This window comes from Mercurialis annua, linkage group LG6, assembly GCF_937616625.2.
Source record: "Mercurialis annua linkage group LG6, ddMerAnnu1.2, whole genome shotgun sequence".
Taxonomy (NCBI): Eukaryota; Viridiplantae; Streptophyta; class Magnoliopsida; order Malpighiales; family Euphorbiaceae; genus Mercurialis; species Mercurialis annua.
This window is the reverse complement of record NC_065575.1, coordinates 5385523-5408274: the sequence shown is the minus strand read 5'-3', so window position 1 is coordinate 5408274 and position 22752 is coordinate 5385523. Positions and strand designations below refer to the sequence as shown.

The 22752-nt window shown below is 31.5% G+C and overlaps 3 protein-coding genes across 8 annotated transcripts; 1 reads left to right on the top strand and 2 right to left on the bottom strand.

Moving 5' to 3' along the window:
* Positions 1-1040: 1040 nt before the first annotated feature.
* On the bottom strand, positions 1041-6472 carry LOC126653539 (uncharacterized). 6 transcript variants are annotated; one of them, XR_007632257.1, is made up of 6 exons: positions 5245-5556; positions 4406-4477; positions 4188-4231; positions 3921-4126; positions 2792-2917; positions 2191-2505 (listed from the first exon to the last, which is right to left on the bottom strand). XR_007632257.1 is itself a non-coding variant. In XM_056106284.1 (5 exons), exon 5 carries the CDS (start codon positions 1768-1770, stop codon positions 1240-1242), a length of 531 nt encoding a protein of 176 aa, XP_055962259.1. In that variant the 5' UTR covers positions 1771-2505; positions 2792-2917; positions 3921-4231; positions 4406-4477; positions 5245-5556; the 3' UTR covers positions 1041-1239. The 6 variants fall into 6 exon arrangements, 1 of the variants encoding a protein (XP_055962259.1); XR_007632259.1 differs by having other exon boundaries at positions 4219-4231; XM_056106284.1 differs by having other exon boundaries at positions 1041-2505; positions 3921-4231.
* Positions 6473-10296: 3824 nt separating this feature from the next.
* LOC126686619 (glutamine-dependent NAD(+) synthetase-like) lies at positions 10297-13881 on the bottom strand. Its single transcript, XM_050380754.2, has 12 exons — positions 13772-13881; positions 13469-13674; positions 12967-13272; positions 12557-12884; positions 12249-12383; positions 12006-12174; positions 11784-11919; positions 11564-11702; positions 11302-11478; positions 10949-11212; positions 10713-10841; positions 10297-10625 (listed from the first exon to the last, which is right to left on the bottom strand). The coding sequence occupies exons 2-12, from the start codon at positions 13660-13662 to the stop codon at positions 10506-10508; spliced, it is 2097 nt and encodes a 698-aa protein (XP_050236711.1). The 5' UTR covers positions 13663-13674; positions 13772-13881; the 3' UTR covers positions 10297-10505.
* A 7392-nt stretch (positions 13882-21273) lies between these two features.
* Positions 21274-22735, top strand: LOC126687477 (putative receptor protein kinase ZmPK1). Its single transcript, XM_050382039.1, has 4 exons — positions 21274-21316; positions 21840-22286; positions 22431-22579; positions 22673-22735. Exons 1-4 carry the CDS (start codon positions 21274-21276, stop codon positions 22733-22735), a joined length of 702 nt encoding a protein of 233 aa, XP_050237996.1.
* Positions 22736-22752: the final 17 nt, after the last annotated feature.

The window sequence follows — 22752 nt, the reverse complement described above, 5'->3', positions numbered from 1 at the left end:
TAGGTATATTCGACTACTATAAAAGGAGCACGAGGTATGACTAGAATCACAATTACATTGATATACACAAAACGCTGCTCAAAGCTCTAAACTGACTTTAGCATCGGAGAGTTAATCGGACAACCACCGTCCGGTTAGCTTCTACCCTGTTTTGCAGGTCTTACTCACCGGTTCAGAAGGCAGACTCCATCAGTTATATTCAGTTTGGTTTAATTTGAAATTATAAAAACTTGGATATTCATTTGGTTTAATTTGAAATTTTAAAATCTTATAAAAAATTTGTTTATTCAGTTTGGTTTGATTCGGTTCGCTTGGTTAATTTTTGAACAAATTGAAATTTTTTGTTCAATCCGGTTCAATTTGAAATTATAAAAATCAGTTGTTTTGGTCAGTTTAGTTCAATTTTGAAAATTAAAAAAGTAATTTTACGATTTGATTTATAATGATAAAAAAATTAGAGTTTGGTTGGATTGGTTTTGAAAAGAAAAATAGAAGAATTGGTTTGATTTGGTTCGATCTAAAAAAACATTTAGTTCGATCTGATTTTACCTTTTAAAAAAATATTTTTCGGAAATAATATAATTATTTTTTTTATTAAATTTATAGTTCAAATTTATTTAAATATTGTATTTGAAACTTAAGATTTTTAAAAAATTTGGTTGTCCAAATAAAAATAAGAAATTAAGTTTTTGAATTTGAAATATATGATTTAATCTAATTTTTTCTATTTTTTTTTAAATTTTTAACTCAAAATATTTTAGATTAAAATGGATAGAATAAAAAATGATTTAAAATTTATGTCGGACAAAAATAAGGTGCATTTTTTAGGTTGGTTAAATGTTTGGGTTGAAGTTGAACCATTAATTCCCACCTCTACTTGCAAGGATTAGCTCGATCCATAAACATTCTCTAGAAGAACAAATGTCCTCATTCTTGGTTAATTGCTTTTGACACAAGGCACTCTTTTTAATTTCATTTCAATGTAAAAGCAAACATATAATTAGAATTAGAAACCAAAACCAAAACCAAAATTTTATTGCTTTACTACAAGTTCCAAAATCACAACTCAAAGCCAAAAATGTGAGCTGATCTATCAGTAACAGTCAATGCCTAAGCAGAACATAAGCAATTGCTACTATTCTACTACTGTCACTAACCCTAAAGAACTGAAAAATTACAAATTTAAAGCTTGTGTTATGCAAAACTACCACTTTAAACCAATCAAACTAATATCAAGAATTACATCTCTAACACCTTATTCACCTCTTGTTCACAATTTACTTTCTTAATCCATCTCTTCTCCTCTGCTTCGGGTTCCTCAGTTTGATCCCACAGCTCATTTATCTTCGCTTCCATTGCCTTATAATCGCCACTTTCGTTGAGAATCAGATGATCGTCTTCTCCGAAAGTGAGTGCTGATGCATCCAACAGTTCATTCACCTCAATTTCCAGTTTCTTCAATCCTTCTTCACATCTTTTTAAGTCAGCTACTAGCAATTCTTGATCAAATGCAATGTTCGAATTAGGCATTACTCGTCGCTGCATCCAGAAAAGCTCGAAATAACAGATTTCTTTCATTAATGAAAGAATTAGTTCATCAGTAACATCTTCTTCAAGCTCTTCATCATCTTCTAAAATCAACTCTGCCTTGTTCTTGCATAATTTCATATCTGCTGTCTTAAGTAAATCAAGAAGCCTCTCAATTACCACAGTATACTCACCTTCAGAAACCCATTTAAGTGAATCTTTAAGAACTTTAAATTTTGCCATTCACTACAACAAATCAGGGCTATAGGGGCGGTTTTTTCCGCATGTAGGGGCGGTTATAACCGCCCCTATAGGTTGTAGTTGCGTTTCGAGAACCGCCCTTAAAACGCCGTTTTCCCCGGCGCCACTACAACGTAGGGGCAGTTTTAGCAACTGCCGGGGAAACTATCTATTTTAGGGGCGGAAACCTAGGGGCGGTTATAACCGCCCCAATATTCTTTTATCCCTTAGGGGTGGTAATAACCGCCCCATAGTTTATGTATCCATCCCATTGTTCCCATGTCCATTAGGGGCGGTTCAAACCTGTTATTTTTTTTTATAATTAAATTTTATTTGCATGAACCAATAGTTTCAATTACACCAGTTGTATGATACTTGAAAAAACATATAAAAGCTTATTACACGTAATATAAATAAAATTCATTATGCATATAAAATCCGACAGACAATATCATTAACGTCTATATCCAAATTGTATTACAAAACAATATAGCATATAAAAATGCTTTTCATTGAAACTAATAACAAAAATTCATAAATCATTCTAAATCTGACAAAAACTATAAGTGGATAATAAACACACTTGGACTTCAAAAACAAGCCTGCAAAAGCTATTTTTATTGTTCTGGAAGACCGGGTAGTAGAACTGATTCGGCTATAAAGGCGTCTAAATGAAGAAGAGCTTGATAATGGGACGATGCCCCCAATGAGAATGGAGAAGTTGCCAACTAGAGCGTCCTACAAATATTCAAAAATTATTGCACACAACCGTTGCGCCATGTCATTCGTGCAACAAACCAATTGTGCGTTAGTCATGTGGAAAATTGAATGATAAAAAAAATAAATAATAATTAAAAGATTCCCTATCGCAAATGCTCATTGGCTTGATGTAAAAATGACGTGGCGCAACGGTTTCATGGGATAAACACTCACAAATATTACATAAAAATATACTGATCAAAACCATTAATTCTATCAAAAATTAATATGCACAGAATTTCAAACTTACAATATGCAGGATTACCATTTGATTTCCACTTTGTATTTCCGTTTTGATTGTTCACCTGTTGAATTGATGCTTCAGAATACGAATTCTCTGTCACAATCTTTAATTTATCAAAGCTGCGAGACTTTGACGCCATTTGTAATCCTGCATTTTATAAATACATGTTACAGCACTAAAATGTTCACTAAAACAAATACATAATAGCCACTATTATGCTACAAACAATAGCTATATTCATCTCAAGATGCAGCACATGCGACATGAGTCATGACTACGAACATATTAGATTATAAGAACAACGATAACAAACACCAGGATCCATTACAAGCACCATTCTAATTACATTAAAACCCATTAAAATCATATCACCTAAAAATATTACAAGCCCAACTATCATTCTCATCATGCTCATAGTTCAAACATAAAAACTAAAAAATGTCATTTTCAGGTTCGTAAACGTAAGAAACTATGGAAATTTGCAGCCACCATATATTCAAAAACATAGGCCTTTTAGTAGCACAAAATTGTCTCCCTTGTTATCATTAACACTACTTTTTAACCAGCTATCACAAACAATCAAAGTTAATCAATCGCAATCAAGAATTATCATTGACCAGTTGTCAAGTTAATTTCAATTCAAGTCAATTAATACACCCATGGAATCCTAAAAAACAAGCAAACTAAAAGTCTAAATCTTAATAAGAAACTTACTAATTCAGGAGACTCAGAAACTAAAAGGAATATGCAATCATATAATACATGACATTATACGTAATTTAAATCCTCCTAAACACACAAGAGACTATATTCTTATTTCTTCATCCTACATGTACAGGATAATTCACTTCACTTACATATTCCGATTGTTAATCCAGCCTCCCATAGCTAACTAATTGCTTATCCATTCACTCATATATTGATTTCTTGGTCCACAAGGAGTAATTTTTACAGTAAAGAATAACTTAGTGAAAGGAAGGGACTGGAGGACCAAAGATCAAATTGCAAATTAGGTGAAAAGAAATAGACAAAAGTGCTTAAAGGGATGGAATATGGAAAGTGGATCACAAAACTAACTCATAGGAATATGAATACATGAAAAAGAACTTTGTGCATAGAATATGGTAACTTGACTAGAATTAAATGATACCTTCAATACAAGATGTCAGAACATCAGATATGAAGATATAAATCATCTCAGTACAAGATCTTTAGGTCCATGCAACATTGCTTCTTCATCGACCCCTTGAGTTGCAAGACGCTCGTATTGCACGAATTTTCTTACTCATTCTTGTAGAGTTTAGGGGAGTTGACGAATCCGCCTTAAAAAGCTCTTTTCCTTATAGTGGTAATGACCTAAACAGAAAATAATAATGATTCATAACAAGTTATTCTAAGAACTTAGTTTAAACTAAACCTTAAAGTTGGGTGTTCTTAGTCTATCTCACTTGCACATACAACCTGTCAAAAAAATAAAAACTGAAACACATTAGGTTCACTTTAAATAATAATTAAAAGCATTTGTATGGCACATGATTAGTCTAAATTTATTGAAAATAGGCAATTGAGGTTGAGATTTTGAGATGTTCTGCCTCTGTGTATCCAAATTGATTGCCAATGTTCGATGAGAATCACCTTATTGCGGGTTAAGTCAACATATGAGACCTTCATGTACTTCTTTGGTAATTGCACAGACAACAGCTTGATCTGCAAGAAGAAATGGGTTAAATGAACAAATTATAGCACTGAACTTCCAAAATTAATTTTGAATACCTTTTTAAAAAGTTAAATGAACAGTGACACTGAACATCCAGAATTTCATGATAAATAGCGGTGAGTTTGCGTATTCCATACAAAACTTTTTCTTAAAAAGAAGAACAAACTATATCTGGTGTCTAAAACATTGTTGCGTTGAACTTCCAAAATTCATTTCAAATAACTTCAGTTCTTAGTCATCTAAAACTAGATTATCCTCTCAATTCAACATTTTCTTGATTTGATTCACTATAATTTCTTCAAATGACCTCATTCACCTTAGCCTTACCTGATGAGTCATTTTCATGCTGCATTATCCAAACAAATAGCCTAATTAATTAAAATTAAAAAGTATCTGTTTTATATGATTGATTTTAGTTTATTAACTTGAACAATGACAGATTTATAATGAGAATCTACAACCTAATTAATTAATATTGAACTAGTCTGAAATTTGAACAAATAACCTAATTAACTTTATTGATTAAAATTTAAACATATTGAAAAATCAATAACCTAATTTACTTCAACATTGATTCAATTAACTAAATAATTAAAATAAATTAAGCTAGCATAAAAGACAATTGAAGGTTCAAACACCATTATCATCAAGTTAAAGTAGTTCTGCGGATCCAATCTTATTAACATAGCATTTTATTTTCTGCCGCCATAACTGTTAGGGCGAAGGAGAGGAAAAAAACGAAGTTTTGATGTCTTACTTGATAATCGTCAATCGGTGACAAAATTCTGCTGAATCAGTGACAGACTTGCACAACGCACTAAGATTTTGCAGATGGAAAAGAGAAGCTCGTCAATTTTGCAGATGGAGAAGAGAAGCTCGTCAATTTTGCAGATGGAGAAGAGAAGCTTCCTTTATGAATCAAAAACCCTAAGAACTACCTGTACAAGTAATTGAGAGGTGAGATATAGGGAAGAAGATAAAATTGCAAATAGCGACAAATATATCGTGATATCGTGATTTGAAGATGGGGCAGCGGAAGAGAAGAGAGAAAAGGGGAGTGATAAAATTCTTGGACCTGATGTTTATTTACAACCGCCCCTATAATACTCAAATACTAGAGGCGTTTATAAACTCCGCGTCTATAATGACTTTTATTTTCTAATGGTAAATACTAGGGGCCTATTAGGTAACTGCCCCAACAAAACCGCCTCTAAAAGCACTTTCTCTTGTAGTGTTACTTCATCATCTTTTGACATCAAGAACATCAGAAATATGACCATTTGAAAAAGATTCTTCCCATGGCTGATTGCTCTGGCCTTTAAAGATTTCAAAGAATCAGATTTATCAAAATCTTTCAAGAAATTCAAGAAACTTATCTTCTTGATTTCCTCTTTATGATCAGCACTATTACCATTCTTGAAATCTTTAAAACTTTCTTGATCTCCCCCATGCAGCAGTGCATGAATCTTGAATTCGAGCCCGTAAAATCTTTTATTCTCTACAGAATAAGACTTGAATCTGATGATCTTCTCATGGAGTTGTTTGATGTTGCCATAAACGGGTTCTTCCGATTTTTCTGCTTCGTTTTCTTGAACTGTTTGTCCCATTACCTTAACGAATCGGTCACATAAATGATGCAAATCTTGGCGAGTTCTCTCATTATCTTCTATTGTTTTCTTTAGAGCATTTAGTATTTCAAATCCTAACTCTAATAGCGACTCGGTCTGGTTCTTGTGCAGTGACCGTGAGTCCATTTTTAATGAAACTAAAGAATCAAGAACAGACAAAGAAAAAGAACCTAAAATATAGAAATTGAAATCAGAAACAAAAAGATTAGACTTCTGTTGAATATATATAGAGTTTGATTCTGTTTAAGGAACTTGTTCAGTTTATATTTCTGTTAAGGGCGGTTATTGTGGGTGAGGGGAAGTGATCATTTTACCTGCGGGTCATAGTGAGTTCTTTCTTCGGTACATTACATTGGCATAAAATCAGAGACTTGCTTCAAAAATATTATTTGGGCCCATTTTAAGAAAGCTAAATATGATATTTTTGTTCTTATTTTATCATATAGATTAGGTTCCTTGTCATTTCTTAATTACGTTCATCAATTATTGAGTCACTTGACAATAACTAAGCATTAGACTTCTTAATTTCTTCATAAGTCATGTCATATAAATGATCAAGTCTGTTCGAATTACAGTTAACCTATATTATATGAAAATTTGTCGAGTTTTACGTTTCAGTCTTTCATTTTCATTGTTGAAATTAGTTTTGGAATTCCGAATTTTATATTTTATAACCCATTCTATTCTTATAAAACAAAAATATCATTTCGTGTTTCCGTTTTAACATTTTCAGTTTCATTCGTTTCCTTAGCATAAGCATTATGTAAATAGTTTTTTTTTTTTTTAACAAAGATTAAACTTCATTAATTGAAGAATGATATATACAATCAGAAAATGACTCCTCAACACTAATGAGTAAGCCATTTCATAAGTAAATGATGAAAACTGCAAAGCAGTCATCCACAAGGGCTTTTTTAGCCACCGAATGGGCCACCCAATTAAAATCTAATTTCTAAAAATTAGATCGAGAATAACTAAGACTACTCTAGCATCTTTGTCATCAGTGGTCTGAAATCAGTGACTCCTCCATTGCTGTTCGTAGTCCTAGTCCATCCGCCACAATTACTTCTATAATGCCAAGAAATCGCCGTGCCTATATAACAACTGAAAAAGCCAAATCGTACAAAAAAATAACATAATATAATTCGCCATATAAAATAGGTCTATAGTTACTTTGTTTTCAAAAAATAAATATTACTTTATCCTCTTATTTCTATTAGATGAATTGTAATGACATTCATCCAATAGTGAAGTAGATAAAGTAAATTAACACAAAGTAACTATACAAACGGCCATAAAAAAATTAAATATATGTTGTCGCCATGTAATACGCATTGTATATAAAAAATCACTAAATGATCAAAAATTCAAAAATCCATATACAATACCAAAAATTGATGAAAATATCAATTAGTCTTTAGATATAAGATCAACAAAAATTTAAAATAAATGTATATGAAAAATACCAGCATAATCATCCAATTTTATAGTTAAATCATTATCTTTATAAATTTAGAATTAGATTTTATATTTATATTTTTAATAACTAGATAAACTATTCTCCATACGACATATATTTATATTGCATACCATAATAGATCTAGCGTCATTAATAAAAATCTGTAAATTTGACATTTTTTAAAGATTTTTTTAATAATATAGTAAAAATCATGCCAGTTAATAAAATATTTTATAAAAAACATAATATAGTTTTTTTTTAAAATAAAATAAAATAAAAATTAACTAGATAAAATAAAATCATTAGAAAAATTAATAAAAAGTAATGAAACAAAATATAGACATATAAAAGAAAATGAAATAAAAAAGCGGACTAACCATAATTAGTCGTGCATATGATTGCAGTAATCTTTCATCGACATTGAATAGCTCCATATTCCATCCAAAATTTAAAATATTGCCAAATAGATAAACTTTACACTTTTAAAGCATCTCTAATAGATTTTTTATTTGTAAAAGATATAAATATAAAATAATACTATAATAAATTCTTTAGTTTTATAATTAAATAAAGATTTGGTTTAACTTGTTAAATTTGAAGTGTCAAAATAATTTTTTAATTTTTTAATAGCATTAAATACTTCTTTTACAATTATATACTTTTGAATAAAAAACTTTAATTTTTAAATTTAGAGAGTCCACTAAATAAAATTAATTTTACTCTTTATTGTTGAAAATATATTTTATTTAAAAATATTTTAAAAATAAAAAACACTATTTAAGATGCTTTAAAAAGAAAGCGCCAAGAATGTGATATGTAATCACGCCAAATTTATATTTTAAAATTTTAAAACACAGAAATTTGAAGTAATAAAGTAAATGCCAACAAAAATGGGTTTTTTTAAAAGGAATCGTTCAATTGTAAGGTTGTTGATAATACTTAATTTTCGACAATTATAGCTCATACCACAAATCAATATGTAGAGCAAACTATAGAACCCAACAAAAACACCAAACAAAGCAAATGACAAGAACTAAACAAGAATTAAAATAACAATAAAAAAATAAAAATGCCTTTTAGATATTATGAAACTGAATAAATGCATGAAAATATAAAACTGTTCAACCATTAAAAGGAGAATGACAGTTTGGTGAGTGTTACCGGAACAATGATACATGATGATGAAAATGGTTTCTTTAATAATAATGATTTTTGAAAAGCAAAAAATTAAAACAAACAAACCAATATTAAATAATGACATGCAATTGAAGAGAAAATATTCAAAGAATAAAACTAATGTCTAATAAGGAAATAAATTTTGAAGTTAAACTTTTTTGAGAATTTTATGTTATAAAAATGATAAAATTTAATATCAAATTAGAAGGGAAAATAAAATAACTTCCTACTTAAAATCAATATATTTATTGCCAAAAAATCAATATATTCAAGTGTCATAATGGTGCAGAAATTCAGTTTTTTAGTGAGCTAAATTCTACGGTCAGAAACTAAGACTTCCCGTCGGGCGAACAATGGATGATTTTGTTGTCTTTTGAAATTATATACCAGTTTTTAGGCTAATAAGGTTTGATATAATTTTTAAATGCATAAAAAATCATTTGATTTCTGTTCAATGAAATTCCAAATAAAGCACAGATTAATTAAGATTTTTTTTTTGAGAAGTCATATTAATTAATTTAGCTTGTTTTATTAAATAAATAAACAGTTAATTAAATATGAAATTATCAAAAGTAAACAAGAAAATAGAAAGAGACTGAAAGAAATAGCGGTTACCCTTTTCTGCAGAATATAATAAAAACTTACTGGAAATCTGCATCCATCTCCATCGGAGAGCGGCGCCGGTCTCATTGTGCGGTGGTTGGTGGCGTTGTTGTCGTTGTTGCGACTTTGAACCGAGAAGAAGGAAAAAGATGAAACTGCATCTTCAGGGTCACCGTCCGGTTACCAAATTGAAACTGCAACAAATTGACAATATCGGTTTCTCCATGCTAAATGTGGGTTTGTATTCGGAAATTGTAGCCGTCGGATTCTTCGGCTGGTAGGTCTTCTCTCTTCATGCTTTATCTCTCTGATCATCGACAGCCTGCACTGATAACTGCCAATGTAGTGTAAAATTCGCACCACCACTAGAAACCGCTGCCCCTTCTAAAAACCACCGTAACCACATTATATAAACCATCAAACTGTCGCTGCTTCAACATTTTGCACTTACAACAGCGCCTCCATTTGCATCCGGGTGTTTTGGAATAGAGACTCAATGATTCGAACCATATGAAATTGTTTGCCGTTTCAGAAAAGTGGTTCTTCAAAACCCTTGGATAAACAACAGTGGCCGGATGTGCCATGATTCTCCGACCTTTGTAAACAAAAGCATCGATCGGCCACTCCACCGCCGCCGCTACGACAAATGCTATGAACCCAAGAGTTGAACCCACCATGAATTAGGCAGTTGAAGTTGCAATTAACCGGAGGCGGAGGCTGTCACCAGAGAAGGAGGCTGTCACCGGAGGAGGAGGCTGATTTGAAGAGAGGGCGGTGGAATTTAATGTCAAAAGTGAACCATTATGTAAATAGTTGATCATAAAAGTAGTGACAGGCAGGCTTAACAAGATCCTGATGAATTTATAGGAAAAATAATTTGACATTGTAACCTCAGGTTCTCTGAAATATGTATTTCACAGTAACGGAAATTACTTCACAATGCTTTTGATTATAAATTGCACAGCCAGAATTACTTCAATTTATAACATAAGTTTACAACAATAATTAAAATGAAAAATTAATGATGGCTACAAGCCTTATTTAAAATTGCATACAATTTTAAGTATAAATAATGGGCAAGAATTGATAATTTCCAAAGCTTTTACACTGATGTGTACTTGCATCAGAATCCAATGGGATGCGGGAAGTTGTCTATGATTTGTTTTCTTCCAACTTCTGAACAAGTTCATCAATCTTTCGGAATTGGAATGGCCATGAAATATTGTACAGAAACTGACGAAGATCATAACGGTTGTCCTCTGCCGAATAGCTCTGCATGAATTAAGATATTAACAAGTTAATTTCTTGAACGGAATCAAATTATAGATTAATTATTGACATAATTCGATTGATTTATACCTCGACATAGTAGGAAGGTGTCAATGTTGTCATCTTGTGGCGATTGACGGAATAATAATAGAAGAAAAGTTTGACCTTTTCGGCCACCTCCGACGGACTACATTTTGAACTCCATTCAACACACAGATTCTGTATCAAGATATAGCATTGATAGAAGACAGTTAGATTTTGAAAGCAATATATAATATAGAGACATTGAAACCATTTGATGAGCAACGTTTTCCTGGATGAGATACCTTAAACATTGAAAAAGGACCGCAACGGAATGTCTTTCGCAACTTTCCATAAACAGAGAGTTCCTCATAAGTCATTCCCATGTCTAATTCATCGGTCTGTCTGTAGTCGGGACGAATAGGCTCCAATTCAGCACTTGGTGGAGAATCTGCTACTTGAGCTAAAGTTGGATAACCAAGATTCACAGCACCCCATCGCATAAATGCCCAAATATCAGTCTTGTTCATGCTTCCAAGAGGATTTAAATCTGCTGAGCTGCAATCGTACTGCACAAGGAAAAGATTTTCGTTTTAGCACCATCGATCAAACTGAAACGAACTTTAATTATGCAATGGTATGATTTTACTGTTAGTACCTTGGTAAGGTGACCGCGCAGCGATTCGTCAACATTAGAGGTACTCAAAACAAGATGGTATCTTGGTTTGTTGTTAACCCAAGGCAAGAGTGAGGCCAGAAAGAATGCTATAACCATTCTGATTCTTGCTTGAATGTTCTGCAATGCTAGGTTCTCAACTTCAGAACCTCCATCAACCTGCAGGGCGGGTACCGATGTTTTGAGATTGGCATATGATGTAGATATAGAGAAACATATATACGGATGGATTTTGCATAATTACCGCAAAACGTGGTAGTTTGCCTGTAAGTGCCTGAAAGAAGGTGACGAGTGGTGAAACCATGCTGTCGATTGTAAGATTATAATGCTTAGAACCAACCTCGGCAGCTAGTTTCTTTGAAAGATTTCTTGTTTCTTGGGAACTGTAAGCAAACCGATTCAACACTTTGTTAGGTCCAATGTTAATATTTGTATTGAAAAATCTGAGTAATATTAATTCCGACCTGTTTTCTGTCCCGAGGAAGAGAGTGTAAAATATTCGGCCTACAAATTCTTTAGGATCTGTAGGGTATTGTCCATCACTGTAACATCCCATTCGAACTGCATCGGCTTTCACTTGTTCATTTCCACTAGCAATCTCTGCAAATGGCAAAAGAAAATGAATCAGGAATGAACTTTACAGTTTGTCATATGTTTCTTGAAAAAATAATTTAGTATATATGAACCTTTGACAACAAGTTGACACATAGAGCCAACAATGGCAGAGACGGAGGAGCTATCTGCTCCACCGGAAAGAGGAAGTAAGAATCCTGAAGCTCCACTTCTTCGCAAGTAATCCCATAGCCAACAAGCAGGTCCCAATGCAATTTCTTCCTCAGGACAGTGATAATTGATCTGCAAAATTAAGTTTAATCGGCAGGAATTGTTGGCATTTTTCTTCTGTAGGTGAAGATGAATAAAGAGCGAACCTTAATGGGGCTCGAAAGGGATACTTTCCGGTCTATAGATTGACACAGATTGACAGGCACTTGTACTGACTTTACTGTTGGTACGCCCTTTGATTGTTGCTGGAAGCTAATAACAGATCCGCGTAGACTAGTAACCTGCAGGAAACATTAGCACCAGATTTTGCTTTTATTTAGTGTAGCACTAAGATATTTAGATACAGATACAGCCAAACAATGTTGTTTTAGCAGAAAACGTTGATTGAATGAAGCGTTTTTGCTACTTGACTTTAAACAGTACTAAGGAGAGTTTATAAATGTATAAAATTTACCTTGTCCAAATCGACTTGAGCAGTCACTACTTCAACATCCTTGAGAGAAAATTGTGATGCCAGAGAAATGACATCTCCATTGAGAACAACACAAGAACATCCATCGTAGTAAAGGCGACCACCGTCACATCCTTGGTGATTACTATACACATAAACTCCTCCAAGAGATTGGGTAGCAGATTCCAAAGCGCGAACACGAAGATTCAGCTTTCTCAACTGATGATGGCTTCCGCTCGCATTCAAGAACACTTCCACTCCATTAAGCGCTAGCTCAGTGTGCGGAGGGACCGGAGAGAAAAGCTCTTCACAAACTTCAGCAGCAACAGCACTAAATAGAAACAAAACATTAACTGGCTGCAAAATTCTAAAACTAGCCATAGCCAAAAGCAATGAGCACAAAATCTACTCACGCATCTAAAAATTGAACGTAACCATAGCCAAAAGGAGCAGATGTTTGAGAAATGGCCTCTGCTACATCAGTCGGGAGTTGAAAATCAACAAGCTGGTATTTTTGTTTCCATGCCTTGAACCATCTAAACTCCCTATAGTTTCCATCATTTGCCAGCCTCAACTTGGGACGAATCATTATGATTTTTCTGTCCATGCACAAAACTTGACAATTATAACGCTCTGATCCGTTGATCACAGCCATCCCGATGCTGCATAATATTCCATCTGTCCAGTCTCCAACCAGAAGTTCTTTCAAGCATTCCCATCTGCATAATGTGAAAACTGTTAGATTACCAGTTCACTCAACTTAACACACTCTAGCATGTATAAGCGCTGGGCAGCATTCTGCCAAGGTATCTATTTTTTCTATAAACACTCTCCGACACGTAAATCCTTATTGAACTTGAAGCGTGAACAGACAAACAGACAGCTAATAGTAGTACTTAAAATGAAGAAACTTACGAATGGGTGACGGTATCGAGCTCAAGGAAGTGGTCTTCACAGCCATAACCGCTGACTTCGAGCTCAGGACCGAGTCGGATAGCTGCACCAGCTTCCTTAGCCTGTCTGATGGACTCTTTGATGTTCTTCAAGTTGTTATCAAACTCCATAGCCCATTGTGTCAAGTTGCAGGTGGCTACTTTCAATATTCTCATTCTCTCTTAATCCTTCAATAACCAAAATTTTAAACTCAAATAAACATTAATTATTCTGAAACTAATTAATACAACAAAAAACATAAAGCTAGTGAAGCATTATGCTTACCGTTAAGTGAAGAATATGTCTTGAACTGTGAGGCCAAGTGCAGTTATGGTTTCTTATGATAAGTAGAAGAAGTGAGTGATGTTCGTATGGGACAGTTTCTGTCTATTTATACCACTTTATGGAGTTTGTTGGACAATCTTATTTTTCAAGGGAATTTTACTGTTTATTTTAATAAGTGGTGTGATAATATTGTTAAAATAATTTCTCACTTATACACCACATGCTATAATTTAAAAAAATCAAAGTCTTTGTTTCTATCCAATGTTGAATGGATGTGTGGAAATTAAGGGCCCTTCTCAATTTTCAGTTTTTTTATTTGAACTTTTATTATATTTTTTTTTATATTTTCAATTTAAATACTAAAAATTTATGACTTATTTTATATTATTTTTTGAAATTATTTTTCAAATACCTGTTTTTGGCAAAATATTTACAGTATTTTAACCCATCTTTTCCTATTTTACAACGTTACCTAATTTGGTAATTTATTTACCAAAAATACTCACTATTTAAAAAAATCTTGTCTCATTTTAAGTTAAATTTTTACATAACCACTCGTTTTTCTCTATTTTCTCTCTAAAGTTCTCTTCTTCTTTCCTTTTCCTTTTTCGTTTGATTTTCAGTTTGTCTCCTCCGATTATTTTTCCGTTTGTCTTTTCCGTTCGTTTTTCTGTTTGCCCTTCCGTTCATCTACTTCCGATGGATTTCTCATCATTTCCGGTCGTTTTTCCGTTCGTCTTGTCCGTTCACGCTAGTCCGTTCGTCTCTTCCATTCGCGCTATGGATTTCTCGACTCGTTTTTAGATTTGGTAATTTTTTGGGCTTTTTGTAATGATTTAAACATTTTGTAAATAAATTATTGTAAATCTATAATTTTTTGTTTATAAAATTATTCTATTATTCATATAATTATTTATTTTGTCTTTCTCTTATTCATAAATTTGTTTATTGCTACTGATTTTGTAATGCACAAATTGATTTATGGAGCATTTGTGCTAATTTTATAATATATTTACGTTTTAGTGTATTTTTGGTGTATTTATAATGTATTTCTGGTGTTTTTCGGGATATTTATGTTTTTTTTGGTGTATTTCTACCTTTTTAGTATATTTATGGTGCATTTACAGTGTTTATTGTGTAGTTGCAGTGTTTATGATGTATTTTTAGTGTTTTCATGGTACATACCACAAAAACACTACAAAAGGCATAAATACACTATCTATACACTAACCTTACACTATAAAAATACCACAAAAACACTATATATACACTATTGTTACACTATAAAAAAAAATTTAAGAAATAAATATATAAAAAATGATTTTTAATGTGAATAACTCAATTTAATAATATAATTAATTATTTCCAAATTTTACCGATACTATTGAAAACAAAGCAATTTTTTAATGTTTTAATAGGCATCGTTGTACACATTTAAATACGAATATAACTATCCAAATAGATTATGGTCATAGAAAATTTGTATTAAAAGTGTTTCTAGTCTAATGATGAAATCAGCGGGTTCTAATTGAAAAGAAAAAATATTTTTGTTATTTACAGAGAATTAAAAAGAAAAGTTAAAAAAGGCGAAGGATAATTTGGTGGATAAAGAATGAATTTATCCAAAATCTTTTACTATCACAAACACTATGTACACATGCTTAAAGTAATAAATCAATCAAAAAAGGGATGCGGCCTGCCATTTTTCAAGTTGGAAAATTGACATAATTATCATTTATGCAACGCCCAAATATCTACACGTTAGCTGGGAAAATTAAAACGTGTTATTACGGGGTAGCCTGTGAGATTGGCACCACTTATTTTTTTTCTGTGGCCCCATTTTCATATGGTGAAAACATTGGTACTAATCAGAATGTTTTATGGGTTAAATGCAAATTCATACACCAACTTTGACCTAATTTGCAATTATAACATAAACTTTTAAACTTGGCAATGTCGGTAACCAACTTTCATTTTTTGGTAAATTGGTACACCGACCAATCATAAAACGACAAATGGCGGCTTATTACAATGTCCACGTTAGTGTTTTTTGAGTTTGGTGTATCGATTTGCCAAAAGTGTAAAGTTGGTTACTGATATTGTCAAGTTTCAAAGTTTATGTTGTAATTGCAAATTAGGTCAAAGTTGGTGTATGAATTTGCATTTAACCCATGTTTTATTGATCTGGCCGACTACAGATACCATTTACTACTTTGAAAAATACTCTCTTCATTCTAAAACACTTAACACTTTTAAAGATATCACATTTAAGAAGTTAATTAGTATGCCTTAATTATAATTATAAATGAATAGTTTAGTCTCATTATACAAAATATTTTAGTATTTCTGTGCTACATTTGCTGCTCCTTTTTAAGAGTATTTATTTTTTTAAGAAGAAACTCTATTAAATTATAAATAAATTAAGTTGATCCGCGAGCATTTCACAAAAACTTTTTCAATTAGAACAAATTAAATGTTAGAGTATAATTATCAAATTTTCATATAATTAACCGATCATAAGAAGCGGAAATGTATTATATGTATAATAACAACCAAATTTGCATTTTTTTTACAAGTTTAGCCACCAATTTAACTATTATTTCAACAAAAGATACAATTTAATTTTTATTATAAAAATTATAAAAATTAGTTTAAATTGTAATAAATTATAAATATTTAATTTTTTTTTACCATTAGACCTTGTTTAAATAGCACGGCAATCACTGAAAAAAATAAAATTGAACCAAAACCGTATGTACCTCTACTTTTTATCCTCAACGTTTAAATTCCTTTACATGTTTTTAAAATATACACCAACATCCCTTTCACCGATACAATTACTTAAATGTCTAAACATACCAAATCTTTGAAATAAGCTATCTTAAACAAATAGAAGATTGATGACTTGGGATGGTGACCTTGACCAAAGAATGCAATATATTCATTCAAAACAAACTTCCTGAAAGGTAACGGGTCCAAAAATCTTCATATTTTCATATATTTTCATATACAATTTATTTCCAGGTTCCTAAACTATATCTGTTTAAACTATAAGGACCGGATGAATAATTTATTTCCAGATTCCTAAACTATAAATGGGTTATTCGAAAAAGATTTAGTATATTTTTTAGGGACCTGTAAATGGGTCCCTAAAAAATAGTTTAAGGACCTATAAGAACAAAAAATAGTTTAAGGACCGGATGAATAAAATAGATATAGTTTAGGGACCTGTAAATGGGTTATTCGAAAAAGATTTAGTATATTTTTTGATCTCTGAACATTGTATCTCCCCCTCCTCTGACCTACATCTGGATTGCTTTCTTCCCCATTCTGAATCTTCAAAGAGAGCTCTCTTTTATGATGAGAAGGTGCAGTTAGTCAAGCATACAGATACAGCCATAATTATAGTAATTTAATAAAACTCATAATTAAAAAATTAAAATTGAATCCAATTTTTTTAAAAAAACAAAATTGATATGATATTTTATTTGTAGTTATAAGAATTATATATCAAGTATGTTTATTTTTAAAGTTGATTTTATTTTTGGAGTTGACTTTATTTTTCCATATATTAAAAATAGAAATAAAATTCAAATTTATAAGTTTTGATTTTTTTTTAATTTATTTTAATATAGTAATTTATTTTTCATTTTTTCTCATTTTTTTGAAAAAGTACAAAAGTTATTTTTTAAAAAAATTTAAAAAATTTATTGTAGAAATTTAAAGTTCAGTAATTATATAAAGTAAAAAATTAACTTTTCCAATTGTCATAATAAAAAAATTTATATAAAAATTTAAAAGTTGGAATGTCAAATAGGTTAAACCGAAAGTTTGGGAATTATATGTATAAAAGAATGGTCATAATATACCTTAATTATATGACATATCAGCTTAAGTTTAGAGGTCAAATATATTTGGGTGCATTTTTTTATTTGTAACTAAACGCTTGTACCAGCTGGACAAAAAGAGGTTAAATAATCATAAAAATAACAATTGCAGAGATTAATTAATTATAAGTAAATTTTATTAATTTAACATTTCATTATGAACAGAAGAACTGTTTTCTTTTTCAAGTAGTGTTCGATTGATAACGTATTAATCAATATTCAATTGATTGGTTTGAGGTTATCAACCAAAAAAAAGGGAAAATGGTCATTTATGCCCCTAATGTTTGACTCGATGATCAAATAAGCCCTCAACGTCTGAAAAGGTTCAAATGTGCCCCTAACAACTTCAAAATTGAACAACCAGACCCCCAATTTTGACAAGCATGTCCCCAACGTCTCACTTATAAGTCAAAATCAGGGCCTGATTGTTCATTTTTCAAGACGTTAGGGGCATATTTGAACCTTTCCGAACGTTGAGGGCTTACTTGATCCTCGAGTCAAACGTTAAGGGCATCAATGACCCTTTTCCCACAAAAATTGTCTCAAGTCACTTCGTTTTTTTTTTGTCCAATTTTTTTTTGTTGGAAAAACTTAATTGATTAAGTACTTAAGTTCTTATTTAGAAGATTGTTTGAGTAAACTAAATGCGGAACATACCTAAATCCATGATTGATAACTTGAAGGAGAAGAAGAGTAGGGAGAATAATCTTCTAATTGAATATGTTGTGTTTTTTTATATATATCTAAATGGCAAATGGGAAGCCTATTTAAACAAACTCAATAGACACATCAATTAGGGACCATACCCTTTCATAAATAACTAATGGTGTAAATTACTAATCTGCCCATTATTAGTTAATAATTTACACCTCAGGAATTCTACACATTTAAATTAATTCCCGCATTTTATTTTAGATGACTTTGACCCTATATAAAATAATATCATCTCAATTGGGTCCTTTAAACTTTATAATAATAATATGTATATGATTATTAACTATAATACATGTACGTCTACATGTTTATATATATATCTATAAGTATGTATGCACATTATTACAATCCAAACTCTTAACATTTTTATCCAAATTTGTTCTCTTTTTATATAATTCACTTCCTTTTTAAACAGAAGTTCAGATATCAATAGGTATATTAAACCAAAAAATATATGGTAAGATACTTTGTGATATTGTTAGTGCACCTATTAACCTAATATTTCTGTTCATCTGTAGGAAACTTGAGATGTTGAAAGAAGGAACCTTCATAATTGAAGGATAAAGTCAATCACATCTCCAAAAAGAGTACTGGATAACATTATCATCAAGCTGGATGAGTTCATATTTTCAATAGACTTTAATATGGATAATTATACAAAACAACCGATCACCATATCATTCGTGCGACAAACCAACTGCGCGTTAACCAAGTGAAAAATTGAATGATAAAAAAGTAAGTAATAATTAAAAAATTCCTTATCGCAAATATTCATTGGCTTGATGTAAAAATGACGTGGCGCAACGGTTTCATGGAATAAACACTCCTTTTGTATTCTTCACGAAGATAAGAAAATACCACTCATTTTTAAGAGACATTTTTTTGCAACTAGTAAAATCATAATCGATATAGAGGGATTTAAATACAAGAGCAAGTCAATATAAGATAACTTTTAAAATGTTCACCTTATTAAAGTACTCTATGAAGCATGAATATTATTGCATGTTGATATTATTGTCCATTGTGAATGCTTATGTTAAACAGTTAAACTTGAACATAAACCATTGCATGGCATAATTTTTAAAAGACATAATTGTCCAAATATTCTCTGTTATATTAGGGCTAATCAATGAGGGATTTTTATTCTATTAATATTTTTGAACTAGTCCGCTATTTCACCACTGAAAGAGCGTTTAAGAGGCAACGAGCGGATTTCTAGAGAAATCGAGAAGTTCTCTTCCTATTACCGTCTCTACTTAATTAGGATCATTAAGTGATTTCTCAAATGAGGATTCCAATAAATTTTTACTTTTGAGCACAATATGAAAAGGTGCCATAAAAATGACTAAATATTGTCCAGACATTTCCTGTTTTTCTTTTTGTCGGTAATTTCCTGTTTTAACTATACTAAAATCTTGAGTATGGTCTTAAGGTGTGAAAAATTAAATAGACTATGCCAATCTCAGGCTACCAGCAGGTAATGATATGTCAGTAACATGTTTTAATTTCCCAACTCCTGTTATAGTGTTTGAGTGACTGAATTGTAATGATATTAATATTTGATCATATGTTATAAATGGTGCTCCAAATATGTCCAATTTTACACTTGAAAATGGTAGACCGCATGCCTTTTTATTTATTTATTATTTATTTTAAACATGTGCACTGTGTTAGATAGAAGATATGATCTGTCCTCTTTCAACAATAAAAGGCAACTTAGCATTTTCCGGAAGAAAAAAAAAGACAAATTAGCTAGTACTATTTCTCCATTCCAAAAATAGACACCATTTTTATTTTTATTTTATTCTAAATTATAGGCAATAATTTATTATATGAATGTCTAATTGACATATATATTTTTATTAATTATGATTGAATACGCGAATAAGCTATATTTTAGATTGTATAAGCGCTATATAGCAATTTGTTAGGTTGTGAGTTGAGTTCCTCTCACAAATGCTCTCTTCTTCCCAATTATTAAAAAAAAAACATATAGTTAAATGTATTAAATAAACCAAAAAATACTAAAACACAAAATTACTACTATAATAAATAAGGATAACTGTGATAATTTTTATATATTTTTTCATTTCACCTTGATAAGTGCAATTTTTTAAAATTTGTATTTGTCCTAAACGGTCAATTGGAGACGGAGGGAGTATTTTCTAAAAAAATTGACCTACTAATGGCTAAAATCGAGTTTTATTATTGGTGAAAAAACATTATTATTCCAAGACTAAGATAGTATATTTTTACCAATGAGTTATATCTCAAACATTGGACAACAAGTTGTCAAATCGTAGAAAACTTAAAAAAAATTATTGGAAATTTAATTTAACAAAATATGAAATAATAATATATCATTGGGTAATATATAATACAATAAAAAGTTTTTTTAAAAAAAAAAAAGTTGAGGGCCTTAAATTCTATATATTCTTAATCATTGGACAGAAAAAAAAATAGAATTTTCTAAATTATAGCATGTGGTGTATAAGTCAGGATTAAAATCCCCTTAAAGAAAATAAAAATGTAAAAAATATTAATTAATAAAGCTTTAAGGAACATGTGATTAAAAACAAGATGGCTTAATACATAAGCGTGTCCCTGCACTTTTAATTTTTTACACATAAGGTCCTTGCACTTCATTATCCCTGTTATAAAGCCATACACTTCTTAAATCAGTAGCCCGTGATCCCTCAGTACAAGCGAGTGTTGACGCCGTTAGAAATTCCATCCACAAGTCAGTGACCATACACATGTGGCATGACTTGAAGATACTTTATGTGCAAAAAGGTCAACTTTAACTTCTTTTTCTCTTTATTCAATTTTCTTTTACTTTTTTAACTTTTTGTTTATGTGACCCAAATTTGAGAAACCTTTTAAACTTTCATATGAGAAGTAATGGAGATAAAAATCTGGAAAATAAAAGAAGCAAATTCCAACAGTGTTACAAAAACTTGAGCAAAGGGCAGGAAATAGAAGATGAAGCAGAACTGAAATAGAAGGTACCACTATTTGAATAAAATTGAGGTTTATGGCTAAAATCAGACATTAAACTAAGATTGACCAAATTCAATCTGGGAAAAATTCACTGAAACGTGAAACTGAAAATTGCAAAAAACAAAGCTTATTATCTTCAATTCATTTAGTGAGAATATATCTTCAAATTTAGGGACTTATTGATCCAAGATTTCCAGCTTCCGTTTCCCTTTTGATTAATAGCTGCAATATTCATAACCGTTGCAACAAGTTCTTCATTCACTGCAAATCAGATCAGACCAACATTGCCCATCACTGTCACGCTAATTAAGAGCATGTTGCCCTTAGCAGCATAGTGATTCTTCTTTGGCTTACAAAGCCAGATTTTTTCACAAATCAAACAGAGATCCTTTTGTTATAATACACTTAACAAAGCCAGGTCTAATTAAACTGTACTGTCGGATTCTTCCCACACGCAACTTTCATAGCCGGATTCTTCCCAGTCAGCGACAATACCTACTCCTTTGCCCTATGGTTCAACGAACCATCATGCGGCAACAACTGTAGTGTCGTTTGGACGGCATACCGCGACGATCCCGTTAACGAGAAAAATTCCCATTTATTTCTGCTACAATCCGGCATCGTATCATACACCGATCAAGTCACCGTTTGGGCTACCAATACAATTTCAGAATCTTCAGCCGAGTTGTATCTTGAGGAAAACGACAATCTTGTTTTAAAGAACTTAAACGGCGTTGCACTGTGGAAAAGCTTCGATTTTTCGACGAACACTCTTCTTCCTCTTCAGCCTATTACCAAAAATTGGTCGCTTGTTTCGTCGAGAAGTGAGAGCAATTACAGTTCAGGTTTCTTTAAGCTATATTTTGATACGGATAATGTTCTTCGTCTTCTTTATGATGGTACTGAGACTTCAAGTAAAGCGTCTCATTCAAATATAGATTTTGCCGCAAACGAAAGATTGGAATGACCGGATAACTGGCCGGATCTTGAGCTTTTAAGCTGGGAAGCTGGAAGGTCTACTTATAATAATAGTAGAATTGCTTATTTTGATCATTTAGGAAGAGTTAGGAATATTTCTTCAATATCTTCCATGTCAGGAAGAGGAAGTAGGAGAAGAAGAAGCAGTGGAGAAGATCTGAGGCGGGAGAGATTGAGGTGGAAAATGAGAAGTAGGAGAAGAAGAAGTAGTGGAAAAGAAAAAGATGAGGTGCCGTGTTTATTTAGCAAAAGAATAATGACGTGGACTTTGGCCTACATTTATTATTCGCACTAATAAAACGTGAATTACACGCGTTAACAGAAGGACGTCGGGTTAATAGATATTCAAAGTGTAAGGCTTTATAACAGGGATAATGAAGTGTAGGGACCTTATGTGCAAAA

Bases quoted from the DNA above. Each gene is read 5' to 3' on its own strand.
- LOC126653539 (XM_056106284.1), bottom strand. From the start codon at position 1,770: ATGGCAAAATTTAAAGTTCTTAAAGATTCACTTAAATGGGTTTCTGAA.
- LOC126686619 (XM_050380754.2), bottom strand. From the start codon at position 13,662: ATGAGAATATTGAAAGTAGCCACCTGCAACTTGACACAATGGGCTATG. The intron at 12,384-12,556 runs GTAAATTTTATA...TGTTTCCTGCAG, and splicing joins CTCAAGTCGATTTGGACAAG to GTTACTAGTCTACGCGGATC. The intron at 11,479-11,563 runs GTAATTATGCAA...CCCGCCCTGCAG, and splicing joins GCAAACTACCACGTTTTGCG to GTTGATGGAGGTTCTGAAGT.
- LOC126687477 (XM_050382039.1), top strand. From the start codon at position 21,274: ATGGAGATAAAAATCTGGAAAATAAAAGAAGCAAATTCCAACA. The intron at 21,317-21,839 runs GTGTTACAAAAA...CAACTTTCATAG, and splicing joins AAAAGAAGCAAATTCCAACA to CCGGATTCTTCCCAGTCAGC. The intron at 22,287-22,430 runs GTAAAGCGTCTC...TTGATCATTTAG, and splicing joins TGATGGTACTGAGACTTCAA to GAAGAGTTAGGAATATTTCT.